At 38.9% G+C, this 19,925-nt stretch overlaps 1 protein-coding gene across 1 annotated transcript in view; it reads left to right on the top strand.

Moving 5' to 3' along the window:
* Nucleotides 1-15,194, top strand: part of LOC122655334 — a 42,508-nt gene extending 27,314 nt beyond the window's left edge. Inside the window, exons 4-7 of the mRNA XM_043849539.1 lie at nt 6,101-6,136; nt 6,281-6,631; nt 14,107-14,255; nt 15,184-15,194. Coding sequence (XP_043705474.1) covers nt 6,101-6,136; nt 6,281-6,631; nt 14,107-14,208 — 489 coding nt within the window. The 3' untranslated portion in view covers nt 14,209-14,255; nt 15,184-15,194. The remainder of the gene's footprint in view (nt 1-6,100; nt 6,137-6,280; nt 6,632-14,106; nt 14,256-15,183) is intronic.
* The last annotated feature ends 4,731 nt before the right edge of the window (nt 15,195-19,925 follow it).

Genomic DNA, 19,925 nt, shown 5'->3' with positions numbered 1-19,925 from the left:
TTCTTTTTTTATATTATTACATGGTATCAGAGAAAGGTTCTTAGGGCTGTGACATATTCCCTAGTATCGTGTTCTCATCTTTCTCAAGGTTTCAACCTATATTGGTTGATTACTCTCTGGCTGGTGGTTTGCGGCTTCTTTAGGACTTTCGTTTGAAGGGGTTCAACACCCTATGCTGTATTGTGGAATGTTTTAGAGACTAGTTCATGTTTCAGTATTGAGAATTAGGTCTCTTCCTTTTTTGTGGTGATCGATTTATGGAGTAGAAGTTTGCGGTTTAATTCTCCATTTAGGTATGTGTTGTTGATTGGTTTGGGGCAGTTAGTTTGATCAGTTTTGGATCAATTTCTGGTCAGACTCTGCTTGTATTTTCTGGACATCGTTTTTTGGGCAGACTTAGCATCAATTTCTGCATATTTTTCTGGACAGATTCTACATTATATTAATTGGACAGATTATTGGATCAATGGGTGATAACAAATCTGTTTTTACTGAAGTTTCTTCCAACAAGTTAGTAGAGATGAAGTTGGAAGGTGCCAACAATTTTCAACAATGGAAGAAAATTGTTGGGCTGGTTTTGACTGGTCGTGGTCATGAGAAGCATTTGACACAGACCAAGGATGATGCTTATACGTCATAGACAGTGGTGGATGCTCGAATTTTAGGGCAGATGTTAAATTGTATGGATCACCACATCGTTGACCTGGTGACCCATGTCAATATGGTGAAGGAATTGTGGGATTATCTGAATGTTCTGTATTCTGGACAGAGCAACCTTTCTCGAATTTATGAACTGTCCCAGGACTTTTATCGTGTTGATCGGAAGGTTCATTCTTTGACCCAATATTTTGGAGACTTCAAGAGGATGTATGAGGAGCTACATTCCTTACTTCCTATTACTTCTGACGTACAGCAAATGCAAAATCAGTTAGAGCAACTCACAGTCATGGGATTTTTAGGTGGTTTGAGTAAAGAATCTGATGTTGTCCATTCCCAGATTCTTGGTGGCGATAAAGTGGACACCCTTTCAGAGACTTTTTCTCGTGTCCTACGTGTCTCACGTGAGAATTCACATGATACCACACCTGTGGATACTTCTGCATTGGCATCCTTCACTCCCAACCGTGGGGGTAGTGTTGGGACTGGTAGTGTTGGGTGTGGTCGTGGGGCTGGTAAGGCCCAATATTTGGTAATCAGGCTACTTCAGAGGCTTCGGGGGCTGTGAGAACTTGCCATCATTGCGGCAAGCCTAGTCACATCCAACGTTTTTGTTGGAAACTTCATGGTAAACCTGCTCAGTTTGCCAATTCAGCCAATAGTGATTCTATTGTTGCTTCATCTCCCCAGTCCGAGGGAAAGACAGTGAAGACGTCTGATGATGAGTATGAGCGCTTTACTCAATTTCAGCATTCCCAGTCATCTCAGGTCTCAACTGCTATACTTGTTTAGACAAGTAATGTTACTGCGTGTCTTTCGTCCACTTATCATCCCTAGATCATTGATTCAGGTGCTTCGGGTCATATGACTGGGGTTTCAGGTTTTTTTTCTTCATTTCGTGAGTCCTCTTCAAATGTTATGTTAGCTGATGGTCTTTAGCAAAAATCCGGGGTACAGGCACTGTGCATGTTACCCCTTCTTTGTCATTATCTTCTGTTTCTTATTTGCCCAAATTTCCTTTTAATTTATTATCTATTCAGAAGTTCACCGAAACTTATAATTGTTCTGTTACCTTTTTCCCTGGCTATTGTGTTTTTCAGGATCTTACGTCGAAGAAGACGATTTGTAGAGGCCGTGAATCTGGGGGGTTATATCTACTTGAAGACCCATCGGCTGTGGCGTGTTCGAGTGTGGCGCTTCCTCACCAAATTCACTGTCGTTTGGGTCATCCTTCCCTGGAGAGTTTAAAAATTTTGGATAGTCGTTTTCGGTCGTTGTCCAGTTCACCGTGTAAGTCTTGTCAATTTGGGAAACTTGACCATGTAAGTTATCCCCCTAGAGTCAATAAACGGTCTGACCTACCCTTTTCTTTGTTTCATTTGGATGTTTGGGGTCCTTGTCCGGTCATGTCTAAGTTGGGTTTTCATTATTTTGTCACTTTTGTAGATGATTATTCCAGAGCTACCTGGATTTATTTTTGAAAAGTCGTTCTGAGTTGTTCACAATTTTTTGTGCCTTTGTTCTTGAAATTCAAAATCAATTTAGTACTTCTTTGTAAATCTTTCGTAATGATAATGCTAAAGAATATTTTTCAGCTTCCTTCAGTACTTTTATGATGCAGCATGGGATTGTTCATTAGTCCTCTTGTGCTGATACACCTCAACAAAATGGTGTGGCAGAGAGGAAAAATAGACATTTAATGGAGGTCACTCGATGTCTTCTGTTTGAGATGAAAGTGTCCAACCCTTTTGGGGCTGATGCTATTTTGACTGCATGCTATCTCATTAACCGCATGCCTTCTTCAGTTTTAGGTGGTGGCATTCCATACTCTTTGTTGTTCCGTTTTGCACCATTGTTCGTGCTACTACCCAGTGTTTTTGGGAGTGTTTGTTTTATTTGGGATCTTCGTCCTGGACTTTCTAAGTTGGATTCTAGAGCTCTTAAATGTCTTTTTGTTGGGTATTCTAGAACTCAAAAGGGTTATCATTGTTATTCATTTGATTTGAATAAATATTTTGTGACAGTTGATGTTACCTTCTTTGAGTCTACTCCTTATGTTGAGTCTTCTATTGTTTCTTCTGATTTGGATGATGACCTGCCCGTGTATATTGTCGAAAGTTCTTCTGGTTTGTAGGTTCTTTTGTCATCTGCTCCGCCTCTTAGTCCTAGAGAACCTCTTGTTGTGTTTCAGCGTCGCACTCCGGACGAGGCTGCACCCCGTATTACACCTTTCGAGAGATACACCACTCGGTTGAATGCTTTTACCATGCCTTCGTTGCCGGCAGATCTTGATCCTACACCAGGTACTTCCTCTTCTCCTACAATTCCTGCTGTTTCTGATTTAGATGTTCCGATTACTCATCGTAAAGGTGTTTGAAGTTGTACTCAACATCCCATTTCTAACTTTGTTTCATACTCTGGTTGGTCTCCTGGTTTTATTGCTTGTTTGTCTACTGTTGAGCATCGTCCTATTCCTAAGTCTGTTGCAGAAGCCTTGCCTATTCCTGGGTGGAGAGCTGTTATGACTGAGGAATTATCTGCACTGGAGGAGAATCAGACATTAGACCTTGTTTCCTTACCCTCTGGTAAGTCTGCTATTGGTTGTCGATGGATATTTATGGTGAAGGTCAACCCTGATGGTTCCTTGGTTTGTTTGAAGGCCAGACTTGTTGCTAAGGGTTATGCCCAGGTATATGGTGTAGATTACCTGGATACTTTTTCTCCTGTTGTAAAGCTTACATCTGTCCGCATATTGATTTCTTTGGCTGCTACACATCATTGGCCTTTATTTCAGTTGGATGTGAAAAATGGCGTTTTACATGGTGATCTCCATGAAGAAGTATATATGGAGCAACCTCCTGGGTTTGTTGCTTAGGGGAAGTCTATTGGTAAGGTGTGTAGGCTAAAGAAATCGTTGTATGGGCTGAAACAGTCGCCTCAGGCGTGGTTTGGCCGATTTACTGATGTTGTGATGGAATTTGGACTGACACGATCTGCCAGTGATCATTCGGTGTTTTTCTGGCTATCTGATGTAGGAAGGATATTTTTGATAGTTTATGTGGATGATATTGTCATCACAGGAGATGATTCTCGTGGTATTGAGAAATTGAAAGTACATTTGGGACAACAATTTCAGACTAAAGATCTGGGAAGACTGAAATATTTCTTGGGCATTGAGGTTGCTCAATCACTGAAAGGAATTTCGCTCTCACAGCGAAAGTATGTTCTTGACCTACTTTCAGAGACAGGGTTGTTGGGCACTAAACCTTTTGATACTTCTATGGATCCAAATTTGAAGCTTATGGTAGATGATGGTGATGTTCTTGAGGATCCTGAGAAGTATCGGAGACTTGTAGGAAAACTTAATTATTTGACTGTGACTAGGCCTGACATCTCCTTTCCTGTCAGTGTACTAAGTCAATTTTTGTCCGCTTCTTGGTCATCTCATTGGGATGCAGTTATACGGGTTCTACGATATTTCAAGAAAGATCTTGGACGTGGTCTCTTATATTTTGACCATGGTCATGGGAGGATTGAGGGGTTTTCAGATGTTGACTGGGCTAGATCTCCAATTGATCGGAGGTCTACTTCAAGATATTGTATGTTTGTTGGAGGGAACCTGGTGTCATGGAAAAGCAAGAAACAGAATGTTGTAGCTCGATCTAGTGCAAAGTCCGAGTATCGTGCTATGACTCATGCTACTTGTGAACGGATGCGGATGAAACAGTTGATGACTGAACTTGGGTTTGTTGACAATTTTCCTATGACTTTTTGGTGTGATAATCAGGCTGCTATCCATATTTCCACTAATCTTGTGTTTCATGAAAGGACGAAATACATTGAGATAGACTGTCATTTTGTTCATGAGAAGCTGCAACAAGGGGTTTCTCCTCGTCATGTTCGAACGGGGGAGCAACTTGCTGATTTGTTTACTAAATCTTTGGGAAATGTAAGGGTTGAGTATATTTGTAACAAGCTGGGTATGATTAACATCTATGCTCCAGTTTGAGGGGGAATGTTAGAAGTCTTGATGTAAGAGGGGAGGGGAATCGTGATTAGTGCTAATACTAATCACAATTCCCTATGAGGGGTATTTTTGTCCTTTGTATGTTTTGGGGTTTTATCCTATTATTTAATGAGATGGATGGGGAGTCTCAAACTCAAGGTTGTGACTCCCAAGAGTTGCAGCAGTTCTACTTCTTCTTCCTCCCTCCATCTCTTCTCTTTTCTTCTTCTTTTATATTATTACAATTCCCATAACCTAAATTCTGCCCAGACCAAACCAGCCAGCAAAATCCCTCATTTTTTTGTTCAAACTCTCCACCCCTATAGCATTCGATCCAAACCCTAGCCCCATCCTCCCACTCTAAACCCTAGATTCCCTATTTTACACTTTTCAAAAACCCGAAATCCTAACCCTAATGTGCTGTTAATTCAGATCAACATACTTCCATCCATTAAAACATCTCAGGACCTTCACTGATAGATTCCCCTACTTCAACTTGACATAACCCATACACCAAATCCTAGCCTAATTTCACCAAAAACCCTATTTTAACCTAGCCGATTCACCTGTTCATAACAGATCCTGGTTTACTGGCTCCTAGTTGGTCTCCTACCAATCTTGGAGTACATCAGGATTTAGAAGTGTCATAGTCTTATACGGAATTGAAGCTAAACAGAAATAGTAAATGACTATTCTAGTTTTTTACAGTTTCCTTATGTCTTCTTCCGATGATGGCTTTGGTACTGTAATAAACACTACTTGGTTCACTGTGTATCTCAGTAGAAGCCAGAAGGCCAGTAAGAATAATATGTCTTGTAAAAGCATAAATGCAAAACGGAGTGGGCAGAGTATCCCACTCCTGTCTCGCACATACCATCAAATGCATATGAACATACTCCAAATAAAGATATGTTAACCATTACATGACAGTAAGCTTAAATATTGAATCTAATCTTTATTAACCTTTTGAATTGCTCTATATGCAACGCCATTGGGAAGCTAATATTTGGAGCTATGCTATATCATATCTGGATGGAGAGAAACCTTCGGAGATGGTCTACCAATTCTAGATCTTTCGACTTTATTTGGAAGTCCATCTCCTTTGACGTTTCTACGAAATTGAGCTTTCTTCTCCACAAGTCTTTGTTGGATTCTCCCAGGAATAGGCATATTGTTAGAGCCTGGGACCTTGATTGTACCATTTTACAGCCCCCCCCTAGAGGGCTTGTGGCTTGTTTCTTCCCCCCCAGCTTTCCCTTGTATTTCTTTCTTGCCCACCTGGGGCTTTCTTTGGTAATACATTTTTTATTCACCAAAAAAAAAAAAAAACGTTCTGAATTATCCGTTTTGTGCATTTTGATTACTCATCTGCCTTTATCTGTTTAAGCTTAAGAGCTAGAGTCATTTGATGGATAATTTGAATTATTTAATACAGAACAACCTTCTTCCACCAAGACCTTGATTCAGAAGCAAGTCTGTAGTTTTAGTCCATTTTGGTAATTAATTTTCATCTTTTCCATAATACTTTTTTTATTTAGACTTACAGAAATCATTTCAAAAAATTACAATTCTCACATGCTATTGCTATGTTTTTAATTCTTAATTATTATTTAACAGTCAGTACAAGAAATGGTAATGTTGTCAACGAGTTTGCTACGTATCAAGTGGACAATCAAAGGGAAGCCCAAGTTTTACCCTGCTAGCATAGGCGGAGACTTGATAGTCAGGGTGACTTCTCAGTTTACTCTAAACCAGATAAGTGGTCAAGTGATTGAGCACGAGGAGTTCTGGGATTTGTCTTCCTCATCTGCCTTTTCTCAGGCATTTTTTTGGATGTCTCGTCGACTATTTGCTGCAACTGAAGCTGGAAAAGATACAGCTGAGGTTGTTAAGGAGTTGACAAAGCTTTTCTCGAAAGAAAAAGAGAACTTAGAGATATATCCAGATCCTTCTGGTGATCCAACAAAGGTAAGTTCTAATTATATATATTGCGTATCACATCTTTTTGACATATTAATGCTGTTCTGTTCTCAGTTCTTTTCCTTTCCAAAAGTTGACCTTGGACTTGCCCTTATATTTCTGCAATGTAGAGTATCTTTAGTTTTGATATTCAAAGCCCATGTTTCTTGGTTGAATGTATTTAGAGATGAATCCTTCATCAACATAAGTTCACTAAAAAAGATCTTAAAATTCAGATACATTTTAAAAACGAACTTCTTCTGTTGTACAGTCTCAGTCAAGTGGATTGGACAAGATTCTTAAAACTATTCAACGATTATCTTTTCCTGGAATTGACTAGATTTGGAGCACACTTTGCGTATTCATGTGCTTTTGTGTGTGTATGGATAGAGCTGCACGGATGCTAATATACAGGGATCATAAAAGTTTGGAAATCCAGCCATGTAGAGCCTTAATAGACTATCAGATTTGTCTACCGTTGTTTCCTATATTGATACTAAAGGTGGTGGTGGAAGCGCAATGATACAATATCCATTACAAAAATTTAAGGTAGCGAGGATCTCAAAGAACACATACGATGATGATACGAATAGGGTTTGTAGGTTACCTAGAACACACAAGTGGTGTGCTCCTCTAGAGATAATGCAGCACAAGGTCAAAATCTCCATTGAATACACCATCTCCAATGGCCAAAACCTTTGCTTGAAGAGGATGGAGACTCTCTTTTTGTGTTGTGCAAATTTTGCTCAGTGCAATTAGGGTTTCAGCAAACCTTCTCTTAAATAGAAAACTAACTTAGGAGAACACAATCTAACGGACTAGCTCATACCAAGTGGCGTGATCCTAAAGGGTAGCTTTTAAATTGTCCTTAATTGAACTAAAGAATGGCACTACAAAAGGCGTAAACTGAAAACCCCCAATGTAGAAAGTTTCATTATACTGTCTCCCCCAGTCCCCCACATCACTAACATCCACAATGGACATAGCAAAACATGGAATATAATCACCACCATGTAATAAATGTAATAAATCCATTATTCATAAATCTTAGGATGTCAAGGTTAGTGACTGGGCACAAAAATATTATAATTTTTTTTTCAAATATAATTATTTAATATAACAAATAAAATAAAAGACTTTTTGCAAACTCTTTACAAAACAATTACCAGGACCTGGATTTCAACCAATTACAGTCTGACAACTCTCTAACTTAGATGTTCTCTATAAACGGGCAGTGGAAACCTTATTGAGTGTCACCCCCGTCACCGCTTATATTGTGTACGTCGAACGGCCGGTGTGTAGTCAATCTTGTTGGTAGACATCAATCATTGGTACACCATAGACACACAGAACTCAAATGTAATGGTAAGTGCCTCTCAGCCATGGGAAAAAGTAACTCATAAATTCCTGTTGCCAAACACAATTGGTGGTGCACCATTTAGGACTTTTTTGGGATCAACCTTCAACACATTAAAATGCCCGTATTTATATATTGGGGAATGATACAATACGAAACCCTAGAACAAAGTCCCCAAGATTAGTTGGAAATGAGCAATGATCAAGGTGAGACAGAAGTAAAGGAAAGAGCAGAAGTAAGAACAAGGAGGAAGATGGTGAGAGGAGAAAGAGAAGGAGTGAAGAGTAATATGAGTGCAAACTTGTGGATAGGGTTGTAATGATTCTCCCTTATATTGATTCATTTACATAAGATGATGGAAATTACATACATCTCCCTAGGGAGGTAAGGAGAAAAAACATAAAAGTTTAATACAAGCTAACTAACAAGATAATAACTAAATAACCAAAATATCCTCATTAAATAAACTCTCAACACTCCCCCTCAAGTTGGAGAATAAACATCATACATTCCCAGCTTGTACAGAAGTTTACTAAACTGATGAGTATTGAGCAATTTGGTGAAGATGTCTGCCAATTGGCCACCTACTCTCACAAAAGGGGTGCAAATATAGCTAGAGTCAATGTTCTCCTTCATGAAATTTTGATCCACCTTAATATGTTTGATCCGATCATGTTGCACAGATTTTGAGCTATATTGATGGCAGCCTTGTTATCACAATAGAGCTGCATAGGTGCCTCAGTATCAAACCCTCTTGGACCAGCCGTCTCAACCACAAGAGGTCACATACTCCATGAGCCGTAGCCCTGAACTCTGCCTCTGCATTGGATCGGGCTACCACAGGTTCTCCATGTAACCAGGTTACAACCCATATATGTACAATAGCCTAATGTAGACCGTTTGTCAGAAACTGAACCAGCCTAACTAGCATTAGTGTAGCCCTTTATCTTCAGGTGGTTGTGTCTGGCATATAATAGTCCTTTCCTTGGGAAAGACTTTAAGTACTTGAGGATGCGATAAACAACATCCAAGCGCCCACTCTTGGGGGCATATGCCTAATTGTCTTACCACCCCAACTGTATAGGTGATGTTTGAGCGAGTAAAAGAGAGGTAGATCAGCTTCCCCACAAGTCTTTGGTACTTCTCTGCATCAATAAGAGATGGACCAGTCTTCTCCCAACTTGTGATTTTGCTCAATAGGAGAGTTTGCTAGTTTACAACCCAGCATTCCTGTCTCCTTTAACAAGTCCAACACAAACTTCCTTTTAAAAATATTTATTCCCTTTGGTGACCGTGACTGTAGACCTCAATCCCAATATGTATTTTAAGGGTCCGAGATCCTTGATCTCAAATTGCTGGGCCAAGTAGGACTTCAATCTATTTATCTCAATCCTATCATTCCCTGTTACCACAATATCATCCACATAAACAATCAGGGTTGTGATAGTACCGTTATCTCGTCAGGTAAATAAGGTGTGGTTAGCTTGCCTCTGGGAATATCCGTTCTTCAGGATAGCTTGCCTAAACCTCTCAAACCACTCCTTAGGAGACTATTTGAGGCCATATAAAGCTTTCTTGAGGAGACACACTTTCCTTCAGCTGAGGGAAAATTGAAGTCTAGAGGAGTATACTTCTTCCAAGTCACCATGGAGAAATGCATTCTTCACATCAAGTCTGTAAAATGCCTAATCATTATTGGCCGCCAATGACAATAGGACTATTACGGAATTGTGTTTAGCCACAGGGGCATTTGTGTCTTGATAGTCAATCCCATTCACCTGACCATATCCTTTGGCCATCAACCTGGCCTTATACGTCTCAACCGTGTTATTAGATAGGTACTTGATTGAGTAAACCCAATAGATCAACTAGTTTATAGGTACAGTTTTTCTCAAGTGCCATCATTTCCTCAAACATGGCTTTCTTCCACTTTGGGTCAAACATGGCCTCAGTGACATTCTTGGGAATGGAGGTAGAGGAAAGGAGCAACAGAAAAGGCAACACCTATGGGAGAAATAGCATCATAGGAAACAAATTGTGCTATAAGATTAGTACAAGCTTTCTTCCCCTTACGAAGAGCAATGGTAATGTAAGGCTGGATCACAAAGGACCTAGCCCTAAGCAGGATCTTCTTGAACGAAGTTTACTGCTGGTTTGGTCTTCAAAACTGGGCAAAAATTGATGAAGTGGTAGCAGATATTCCTTAATCGATCGCAGAACTTGTAGCAGATCACACTGTGAAAATTAAAAAAAAAATTGAAAAATAGAAGATAGGAATTTCATTTATTTATGCCAAATATGATTTAAATAAATGTTTTATATTTGGTATTTCATTTACTTAAGATATTATTCATAAATAAGCAAATATCCCCCTATTTGAATCCAATAAATATAGTTAAAAAATAAAATTTCAAAAGGATAAAAAGTCAACCCCTAGTTCAAGATCAAAAACTAGATTTACGACGAAAGGTAAAATTTTCAACTTTCTAATGCTGGGGTTTTCTCAAATCTAAAAATTCTATAAATCTTAATATGTTAAAACATTGCTAAAATCCAAAAGTGTGGTAAAATATTCATTTGTTTTGATATCTAAAAAAATGTTTTCATTCAGAGCGATTTTGACAGCATTCACGCATACCAAATAAAGTTTGACAAAACATAACTTCTTTTATGTAAATCAGAATAAAGCAATTTTGGATTTGTTGGAAAGCTGGTTTTGTAGAGGTGCTCTACCTAATACTAAAAATCCCATGTAAAAATAAAATCAGCTGACTAGTTAAACTTCTTAGAGAACAAGAACATTTCTCCAAATCGAGAACAATTTAATTACTTATAGATAAGATCATATTTCTAAGAACAGTATAGACCAAATGTGAGACTAGTATAAACCAAATGTATGTTTGATTATTTCAAACTTCCAATAGCTTGCTTCTTCAGTTCTGTTGTCTTCTAGTTCTATGTGATTTTTGATGACTTGATGTGGTTTAATATTGATTTTTTATGACTTGATGTGACTTAATGTGGCTTAATGTTGATTTTTGATGACTTGAGACGGCTTAATGTTGATTGTTGATGATAGAAGGTATATATTGTAGCATACTAAAATATTGTGGCATATTAAATATGTTAGAAAAGGGGGAAATAAAAAATACACTTGGGGGCGCCTTGGTCGCCTAGGCGACGCCTAGGCAGGTGCCTTGTCACCTAAGTGCTTGGACACCCCTCCAATGCCTTGGGTCGCTTTGCTGCCTTAACAACTATGGTGACCGTAGACCTCAATCCCCAATATGTATTTTAAGGGTCCGAGATCCTTGATCTCAAATTGCTGGGCCAAGTAGGACTTCAATCTGTTTATCTCAGCCCTATCATTCCCTGTTACCACAATATCATCCACATAAACAATCAGGGTTATGATAGTACCGTTACCTTGTCAGGTAAATAATGTATGGTTAGCTTGCCTTTGGGAATATCCGTTCTTCAGGATAGCTTGCCTAAACCTCTCAAACCACTCTTAAGGAAACTGTTTGAGGCCATATAAAGCTTTCTTGAGAAGACACACTTTCCCTTCAACTGATGGAAATTTGAACCTAGAGGAGTGTGCATATACACTTCTTCCAAGTCACCATGGAGAAATGCATTCTTCACATCAAGTCAGTAAAATGCCCAATCTATATTGGCCGCCAATGATAATAGGACTCTTATGGAATCCTGTTTAGCCATAGGGGCAAATGTGTCTTGATAGTCAATCCGATACACCTGACCATATCCTTCGGCCACCAACCTGGCCTTATACGTCTCAACTGTGTTATCAGATAGGTACTTGATTGAGTAAACCCATCTACATCCAACCAAAACTCTTCCCTTGGGTAGATCAGCTAGTTTATAGGTACAGTTTTCCTCAAGTGCCATCATTTCCTCAAACATGGCTTCCTTCCACTTTGGGTCAAACATGGCCTCAGTGACATTTTTGGGAATGGAAGAGGAAAGGAGCAACAGAAAATGCAACACCTATGGGAGAAATAGCATCATAGGAAACAAATTGTGCTGTAAGATTAGTACAAGCTTTATTCTCCTTACGAAGAGCAATGGTAATGTAAGGCTGGATCACGAAGGACCTAGCCCTAAGCAGGATCTTCTTGAACAAAGTTTAATGCTGGTTTGGTCTTCAAAACTGGGCAAAAATTGATGAAGTTGTAGCAGATATTCCTTAATCGATCACAGAACTTGTAGCAGATCACACAATGAAAGTTTAAAATAAAAAATGAAAAATGAGGTCTCTCACCCACAGCCTATCTACTGTACTTGTCTCTCAGAGGAGCTGTCTCTCACTACTACATGGCTAACAACCACTCTTTTTTTTTAATCTCATCGTTGGCTAAAATACAGCCTCTTGCCTTTATTTAATATTTAAACCATGGTTACAAAATAGTAACTCCCCTTTTGGCTATTGGGAGGATTATAAAATAGAAACTAAATCTAACTGAAAGGAAACAAAGGACTGAAATAGAAACTTAAGAAAATAGAGACTTTTAAATAAAAGCTAAGCAACTAAAATAGAAACTCTTACTTAGTTAAGACTAATAAGGACTGAAATAATAAAAAAAGTAACAAAATCTTCTAGAAGTTGTCCCTTCAATCCTTGAGTGTCTTGCTGTCCAAGGCTTCTAGAATATTGGAAAATAGAAGCAGACATAATCTAAGCTTGGCCCACAACACTGTTCTGTGGACAGTAACTTTTTTTGGGGGGGGGGATTTCTATCTTGGTCCCTTCTCTTCTTCATGCTTCTATTTGGACTGGAGCTGCCTTACGTGATGCTCCATCGAACCAACAAAAATCTGCCACATCATCAGACCAGGCTGCCTCCCACAGCAATTGAATCTCACAATTAAACTCGGCTGGTTTTGGGGCTTGTTGCTGCGGCTAGACATGGACATGTAATCTACATCAAATGGGAAGATCTAACTCAGAAGGATAAGAAGGTATGTTACCTAACTGAGGAAGGTGGATCTCAGGATGTGGATCCAAAGAGGACTCTTGGGCGGTCTTCTTTTCCTTTCTTTTGTAAACAAGTAACTTCTTCTCATTACCAGCTCCCCCTGAATGATCAAGGGCATCAACATCATCCACCTCCTTGTATTTCCCAACATCAAACATAAAAGGATAAATAGACAAAGGTGGAATAAAAGGGATGACATCAACAGCCTCTTCACTCCTATTATTCTCCCCTGAAGAGGGTGCTGATGAGGTGTTTATGTAAGTGCAATAATTGTAAAAAGAGGAATATAAATGAGGGAGTAGTTAGGATTGATAACTAGGAAATACCATTGAACCTAAACTTTTGTTATCTTGCTTTTTTCATCCATAAGGAGGTGTTGTAGATAGAATTTAAAGTGAGTTGGATGAAATGGAGAGGTGGTATGAGAGTGTCCTATGATTGACATATTCCATTAGATTTGAAGGGTTTAAGGAGAGGGCTGTAAGACACGCCATGCTGTATAGAATGTTTAGCAACACTATAACATTATTTACATATGATGTAATCATGTAAGACAGTCACAGGTTTTTGATATCTATGGATGAACTAGAAGGGATGGTGGTAGGAAAGTGATCAAGAAGAGTAAATGTGACGAAAAATAAGGATTTACTAAGGACGAGAGAAGGATAGTTTTACTCTTCAACATCAACCTACAAACCGTTGCTAAAAGTAAGGTGCCAATGGGGAAAGGTGTGGGAACTAAGGTGGTTTCCTGTTCAGAAAAGATTAGGGTTTAGAAGCAGAAAATGCAAAGTTAGAAGTAGGATTTAGAAAATAGTATCAAGTTAGAGAGCCTAATAGAAAGTGGGAAAAAAAGATAACGAACAAGGAACAAGAAAAGAACAGAGTGAAAACAGAAAGAAAGGGTTTACCCACACACACACACTCCCCCTCCCCCTCCACCCCCCGAAAAAAAAAAAAAGAAAGAAGAGGAAATACAGTTAACATTCTGAAAATATAGAGTTTTATTACATTTTCTAACTCTATCGAACATGTAAAAGGATTCTAAACATACAAGAGTAGTTTTTGTCTATGATATATCTCCGAATATTTCTTGAACCAGTGCTTAATGTGTTTGTTGTTTGATTCAGTTCTTCCAAAGGGATGACAGCTTCCGAAGGGATACGTATCAGATTGCACTTTTCCTGGCCGTTGTCTATTTTGTTGTACAGTTCTTGAGAACAACCTTGTGAAACCAAGCCTGCCCATGTCTTCATCTGTAACTGTTATAATAGCTGTTGTAATTATTTAATACTGAAATTACAGTTTTCAGTGTGCTTCCTTACCAAGTATTTAGCTCTATGAGCAATATAATTCCCATTTTATATACCACCTTTTTTTTTCATTGATATATAAATGTATTTATCGCTCTTTTATTTTGGCTTGAACAATAGATGAATTGTTGTATATATTTGTACTTCATAATCTACTGAATGAATCACCTTTTATATTACATCTGGCTCCAAAGTTCCGCCTCTTGATATATTTCACTTTCCTGCCATATGTTTGAGAAGAAGTAGCCACCCTGCTCCAGGACCCTTTCCCAGCGGCAGGTAGCCCTTTCCTAGCGGCTCGCACTCTGGCACTAGGTCGCCCCTCTCAAGTAGCCAACCGCTAAGGACAGGTCAATGAAAGCACCAATTGATACGATTGGAAGAACTCACCCTCATAAACCGATCTTCAAGGGGAGCGAACCTAATATTATATATGCCCACATCCAATCCCTTATGGGACCGATGTGGGACTATTGTACATAACAAGTAGTCAGAAAAAATGTTTAAAGGGATGGATCGAAGTTATAAATAGATGTGCTTTTATATTCTTTCCCTGGATAAAACTTCCTCTATATAAGACATGTAGATTTACTGGCATCAATATCAGTGGCTGTTTGGAATCAGGACATTCCAAATATTCAATTTCAGCTCATATAGATTCAAGAAAATGCACAGAAAAAGAATCCTTGATTTGCCACCAGTGGGTTGGCTGAAAGTTGCTACATTACGAGAGGGTTGAACAAAGAGAGCTGTTCTGAACCAGTGAGCACGTATGTGTGAAAAATATGGCCATTTTAGTCTTATTTCGTAAATTTCAACCTTTTTTTACACAGTTCAACAAAGATATCTATAGATGATAATTTCACACAACTCAACAAAGACAATTGATTGTAGGGTTTAATATGGTTTAAATTTGATTAATTTAAGTTTGATTTATAATGATTATACTTTATTTGGTTTGGTTCAAATAGATGATTTTTAGTATAAGAACAAACCGTATCGAATGAAATTTCACTTTTTAAAATCGAAACCAAATCGAATTTTCCAGGTTCAATTTTAAATAGCAAGTTTTGACTGATTTTAGATTCCAATTCTGAATTGACCACCGATGAGAAGATGGGAGACAAATTAGTTCAATAGGATCAACATTTTGTCTAAGGAGAAAAAATGTCTCTGTAAACCTCACAGTTTTTTTTTTTTTTTTTTTTTTATATAAAGACCCTACTGCCCATCACGTGAGAGACTGGAAAGAAATTACCATCCCACTATCGTATGGGATCTTTTACCAGACTAAAAAGGGAAACCAAAAACCGGTTAATCCTTTGGGATTGATGTGTGGTTTGTGTGATTACACTTCACTTTGTCTGTTTGTTTCATCAAAAGAAAAAATGGGTGGGTTTAGTCCCACATCGGATGTGTGTGTGGTGTATGTGTCATATATATTCGCCATTCCACGGTTTCAAAAGTCGATTAACCTTTTGGGATTGATGTGTGATTTATGTGATTACACTTCACTTTGTTTGTTTGTTTCATTAAAAGAATAAAAAAGGGCAACCAAAAGGTCACATTAAATAACATTTTACAATAAATAAAAACTTTAGTCACAGTATTTTCACCAACTAAAAGTCAAAATACTGTGTTAAAGACTTTTGTAGGTGTCTTTATTTACACCGGAAATCCGCATTAAATATGGTGCAACTATTGCGATTTATTACAGGCGGTAGTTGGTACCATCACTAAAAACAAACCGTCACCAACAGTAAATATATAATTTCAATATTAAACCCATTTATAAATATTGTTGGAAAATCAGGATTTCTGACTGGACTCATCTTCTAGAAAAATTTGGTAACTCGGCCTTGTCAAACCTAGTCAAGACGAGTCATATTTTTTAATTTTATCATGTAATAAATATGTATAAATTAGTACAAAAAAAACATTAAAATATAGAATAATATGGGAAAAACAAAACAAAAAACAAATCAAGTAATCACATATCAATGCATTTTGAGTTTATACCAATGAATAAGAGAAGGGAATTGAGGAGTTGAGGCTTTCTTATTGTTTTAGATTATGGATTTACTATTTAGTTAACTCCATTTCTAAGTGAATTGGTTTTATAATTTTTTTAAAAATGACTAAACTCACTGATTTTGTCATGACTCGGTTAAAAATACTAATTCTTATTTGACTTGAATCATTTTTGATCCAGTCTCATCATTTTTTACCCTGACCTAGTCTACACGATTCTTGACCAAGTCTTCAAAATTTTGAGTCGACTCGGGTGGATCGCCCCAGTCAAAACCCGATTTTCCAACTATGTTTATAATAAGAAATTTACCCTCTCCCTAGCTATGATTCTCTAAGAACCCGATAACAATGGAAGAAATGGAACATGAGATCGATGAGAATCACGAGAAGAGAGAAGATGCCAACAATACATACATGTCGAGGTATAAGACTGACATCAAGGTTTGAAGGTACGTAAGAAAAGGTAAATGGGTTTAGAATTCTCTTAATTAGTTATTCTTATTATTATCATTATTTATTGAGATATGAAATAATATTATTGCCTTAAGCTTTGAGAGATTACAAGATTGTGTATATATAGGTGGAGGTGAGAAGAATCCACAAGTTGGAAACTCAATCACCATTACCATATGGAGAGAGATATGATTGAGAGAGATTATAGAGATCACAAGGATTGCATACAATAATGGAAAGGTAGGATTGCATGGGATTGCATGCAATAATGGAAAGGTAGGATTGCATGCAATAATGGAAAGAACTAAGATGGAAGGCTGTTATGACTGATACACCCCCTCAAGATGAAGATTCGAGAGATCTAATCTTCAGCTTGTCCTGAAGGAAAGAAAATCACGTCGTGCCGAGCCCCTTGGTCATAATGTTTGCAATCTGATCTTTTGTGGAAATAAATCGGACCTGTAGATCCTTTTTGGCAACCTTATCATGCACAAAATGAAAATCAATCTCCACATGTTTTGTACGGGCATGAAAGACCGGGTTGGTGGAGAGACATGTAGCCCCGATGTTCTCACACCATAACACGGGGGCGTGGGTCGTGGATAGTCCAAGCTCGCCAAACAAAGATTGGAGCCAGGTCAGCTCGGCACATGCATCAGCGAGAACCTTATATTCTGATTCAGTGGATGATCAGGCAACAGTCTTTTGTTTCTTTGATGCCCAAGAGATCAAGTTCTGGCCCATATAAATTGCATATCCACCGGTAGATTTTCGATCGTCCCCATCATTGGTCCAATCGGCATCAGTAAACGCTTGAAGATTCTGAGAAGATGATTTGGTAATGTGAAGTCCATATTTAATTGTGTATTTGAGATAGCGTAGAATTCGCTTCACCATGGACCAATGATCTTTAGTTGGGCTATGCATAAACTGGTAGGCCCAGTTCATGGAGAAGGCCACATCGGGACGAGTGAGGGTGATGTACTAAAGTGCACCAACTATAGACCTGTACTGAGTTGGATCTTAGAAGGCAACACCCCCTGTAGAGGAGGCTTTGAAGGTGGTGGCCATTGGTGTGACAACCGGTTTGCAATCAACCATGCCAGCCCGTTGTAGCAAATCTGTAATGTACTAGGATTGAGAGAGAGTAACCCCATCTAGCCTGTATGTAGCCTCAATACCCAGAAAAAAACTCAAATGACCAAGATCCTTAATGGAAAACTCCGAAGCATGTTGGAGGAGAGTGGTGATATGTGTGGCCTGGTTCCCTATATCCAGAATGTCATCTACATAGACAAGAAAATAAGTTGCCGTGGGGCCTTGTTTGTAGATAAATAAAGATGGATCAGTTTGTGATGCCCGAAAACCAGTCCCAGGTAAGAACTGAGAGAGACAGCCAAACCAAGCCCGAGAGGCCTGTTTAAGACCATATAAATATTTATGTAATTTGCAAACATGGGTGGGCCTACTGGAATCTTCAAACCCCTGAGGCTGGGGATGTAGACTTCTTCATTGAGAATGCCATGTAAGAAGGAATTTTGGACGTCAAGCTGACGAACAGCCCAACCATTTGATATAGTGAGGATGGAGCAAATTGTTGTGGCCTTGATAACTGGGTTTGTGGGTAATGGTATTGGGTGGGTGGCGTGGGCAGCAATGGGGGGTGGGGCGTGGTTAGATAGACAGAAGATTGTGCATATGAGGGATTGGGATAGGGCAAAATAGGTTGGGTGGATTGGCCTAGTTGCTTGTTCCGATAGAAGCATGTCGGGGCTTGATGATTGGTCCTACCACAAATCGTGCAAGGACTATGGGTATAGGCATTGGAGCGCCCAAACCCACTAGGTCCATTTGGAGCACCACGGCCTCCCCTACCACGACCAAGGCCATAAGATTGGGAGGGGGGGGCACGAGATGTGTGAGCAAGGTTGGCAGTTGCATTAGCAGCAGGATCCGACATGACGCAATGAGATATTCAAGGCTAAGGAGCAGACCATGAAGTTTAGTGTAAGAGATTGGTTCCTTGCGATCCATGACTGTGGAGACCACAGATTCAAATTCTGGTCGTAGTGCACAAAAAATATGGATGTTCAGATCCTCCATGGGGAGGGGTTTGCCAGCAACACTGAGCTCATCAAAAAGGGCCTTGGCCCGATGGAGAAACTGAGTGACGCTCTCCTCGGGTTTCTGAACAAGGTTCTGGAGGGCGACATTAATGGATAGAATATGGGTTGTAGAGGTTGAACTGAAGGCTGCATGAAGAGCTTCCCAGATTTCTTTACTTGTCTCAGGCCCGACGGAGAGAGGCATTGCTTTGTCAGAGAGAGATGAGATGATAACACTCATGATTGAAGTATCCTTTTTGTGCTAAGCATCAACTTTTGATTCATCGGTGGGGCATGGATTGGAGCCAACAACATAACCATAGAGTCGTTAGGCTTTGAGGTAAGGAACGATTTGAGTTTTCTAATAAACATAATTTTTAGAGGTTAATTTGTGAGAAAGAATTTGATTGAGAGTGGGAGTATGAGATGGAGAGGAGGGAGGAGAGGCCATGGCCAAAAAAATTCGGTGGAGAAGGGAGGTGGGATCGTTTCTTGCTCTTTGGAGCTAGGAGCTCATGATACCATATTGAGATATGAAATAATATTATTGCCTTAAGCTTTGAGAGATTACAAGATTGTGTATATATAGATGAAGGTGAGAGGAATCCACAAGTTGGAAACTCAATCACCATTACCATATAGAGAGAGATATGATTGAGAGAATATAGAGATTAAGAGAGATTATAGAGATCACAAGGATTGCATACAATAATGGAAAGGTAAGATTGCATGGGATTGCATGCAATAATGGAAAGAACTAAGATGGAAGGCTGTTTGGACTATTATTATTATTATTCTTTCATTTGTTACTTTCTCACGAGTTACCCTTAGCTTTCCCTCCCCATATGATCATAATAAATATGCAAACCTAGTTTCGATGAGTCATCCATCTTCAACAGTTCTAACGGGCCTGATCATTAATCCTTTGCATCACCTCGATCATCCAAAACATGGAACTAGCCCATTTAAGAAGAAGAAGAGTGAGGTTCCCAGATCGACACTGAGAGGGGGGGTGAATCAGGGTCTAAAAATTCTTTCCAATTTTTG

Source organism: Telopea speciosissima, chromosome 3 (genome assembly GCF_018873765.1).
Source record: "Telopea speciosissima isolate NSW1024214 ecotype Mountain lineage chromosome 3, Tspe_v1, whole genome shotgun sequence".
Classification (NCBI taxonomy): Eukaryota; Viridiplantae; Streptophyta; class Magnoliopsida; order Proteales; family Proteaceae; genus Telopea; species Telopea speciosissima.
This window is presented reverse-complemented; position numbering and strand designations above follow the sequence as displayed.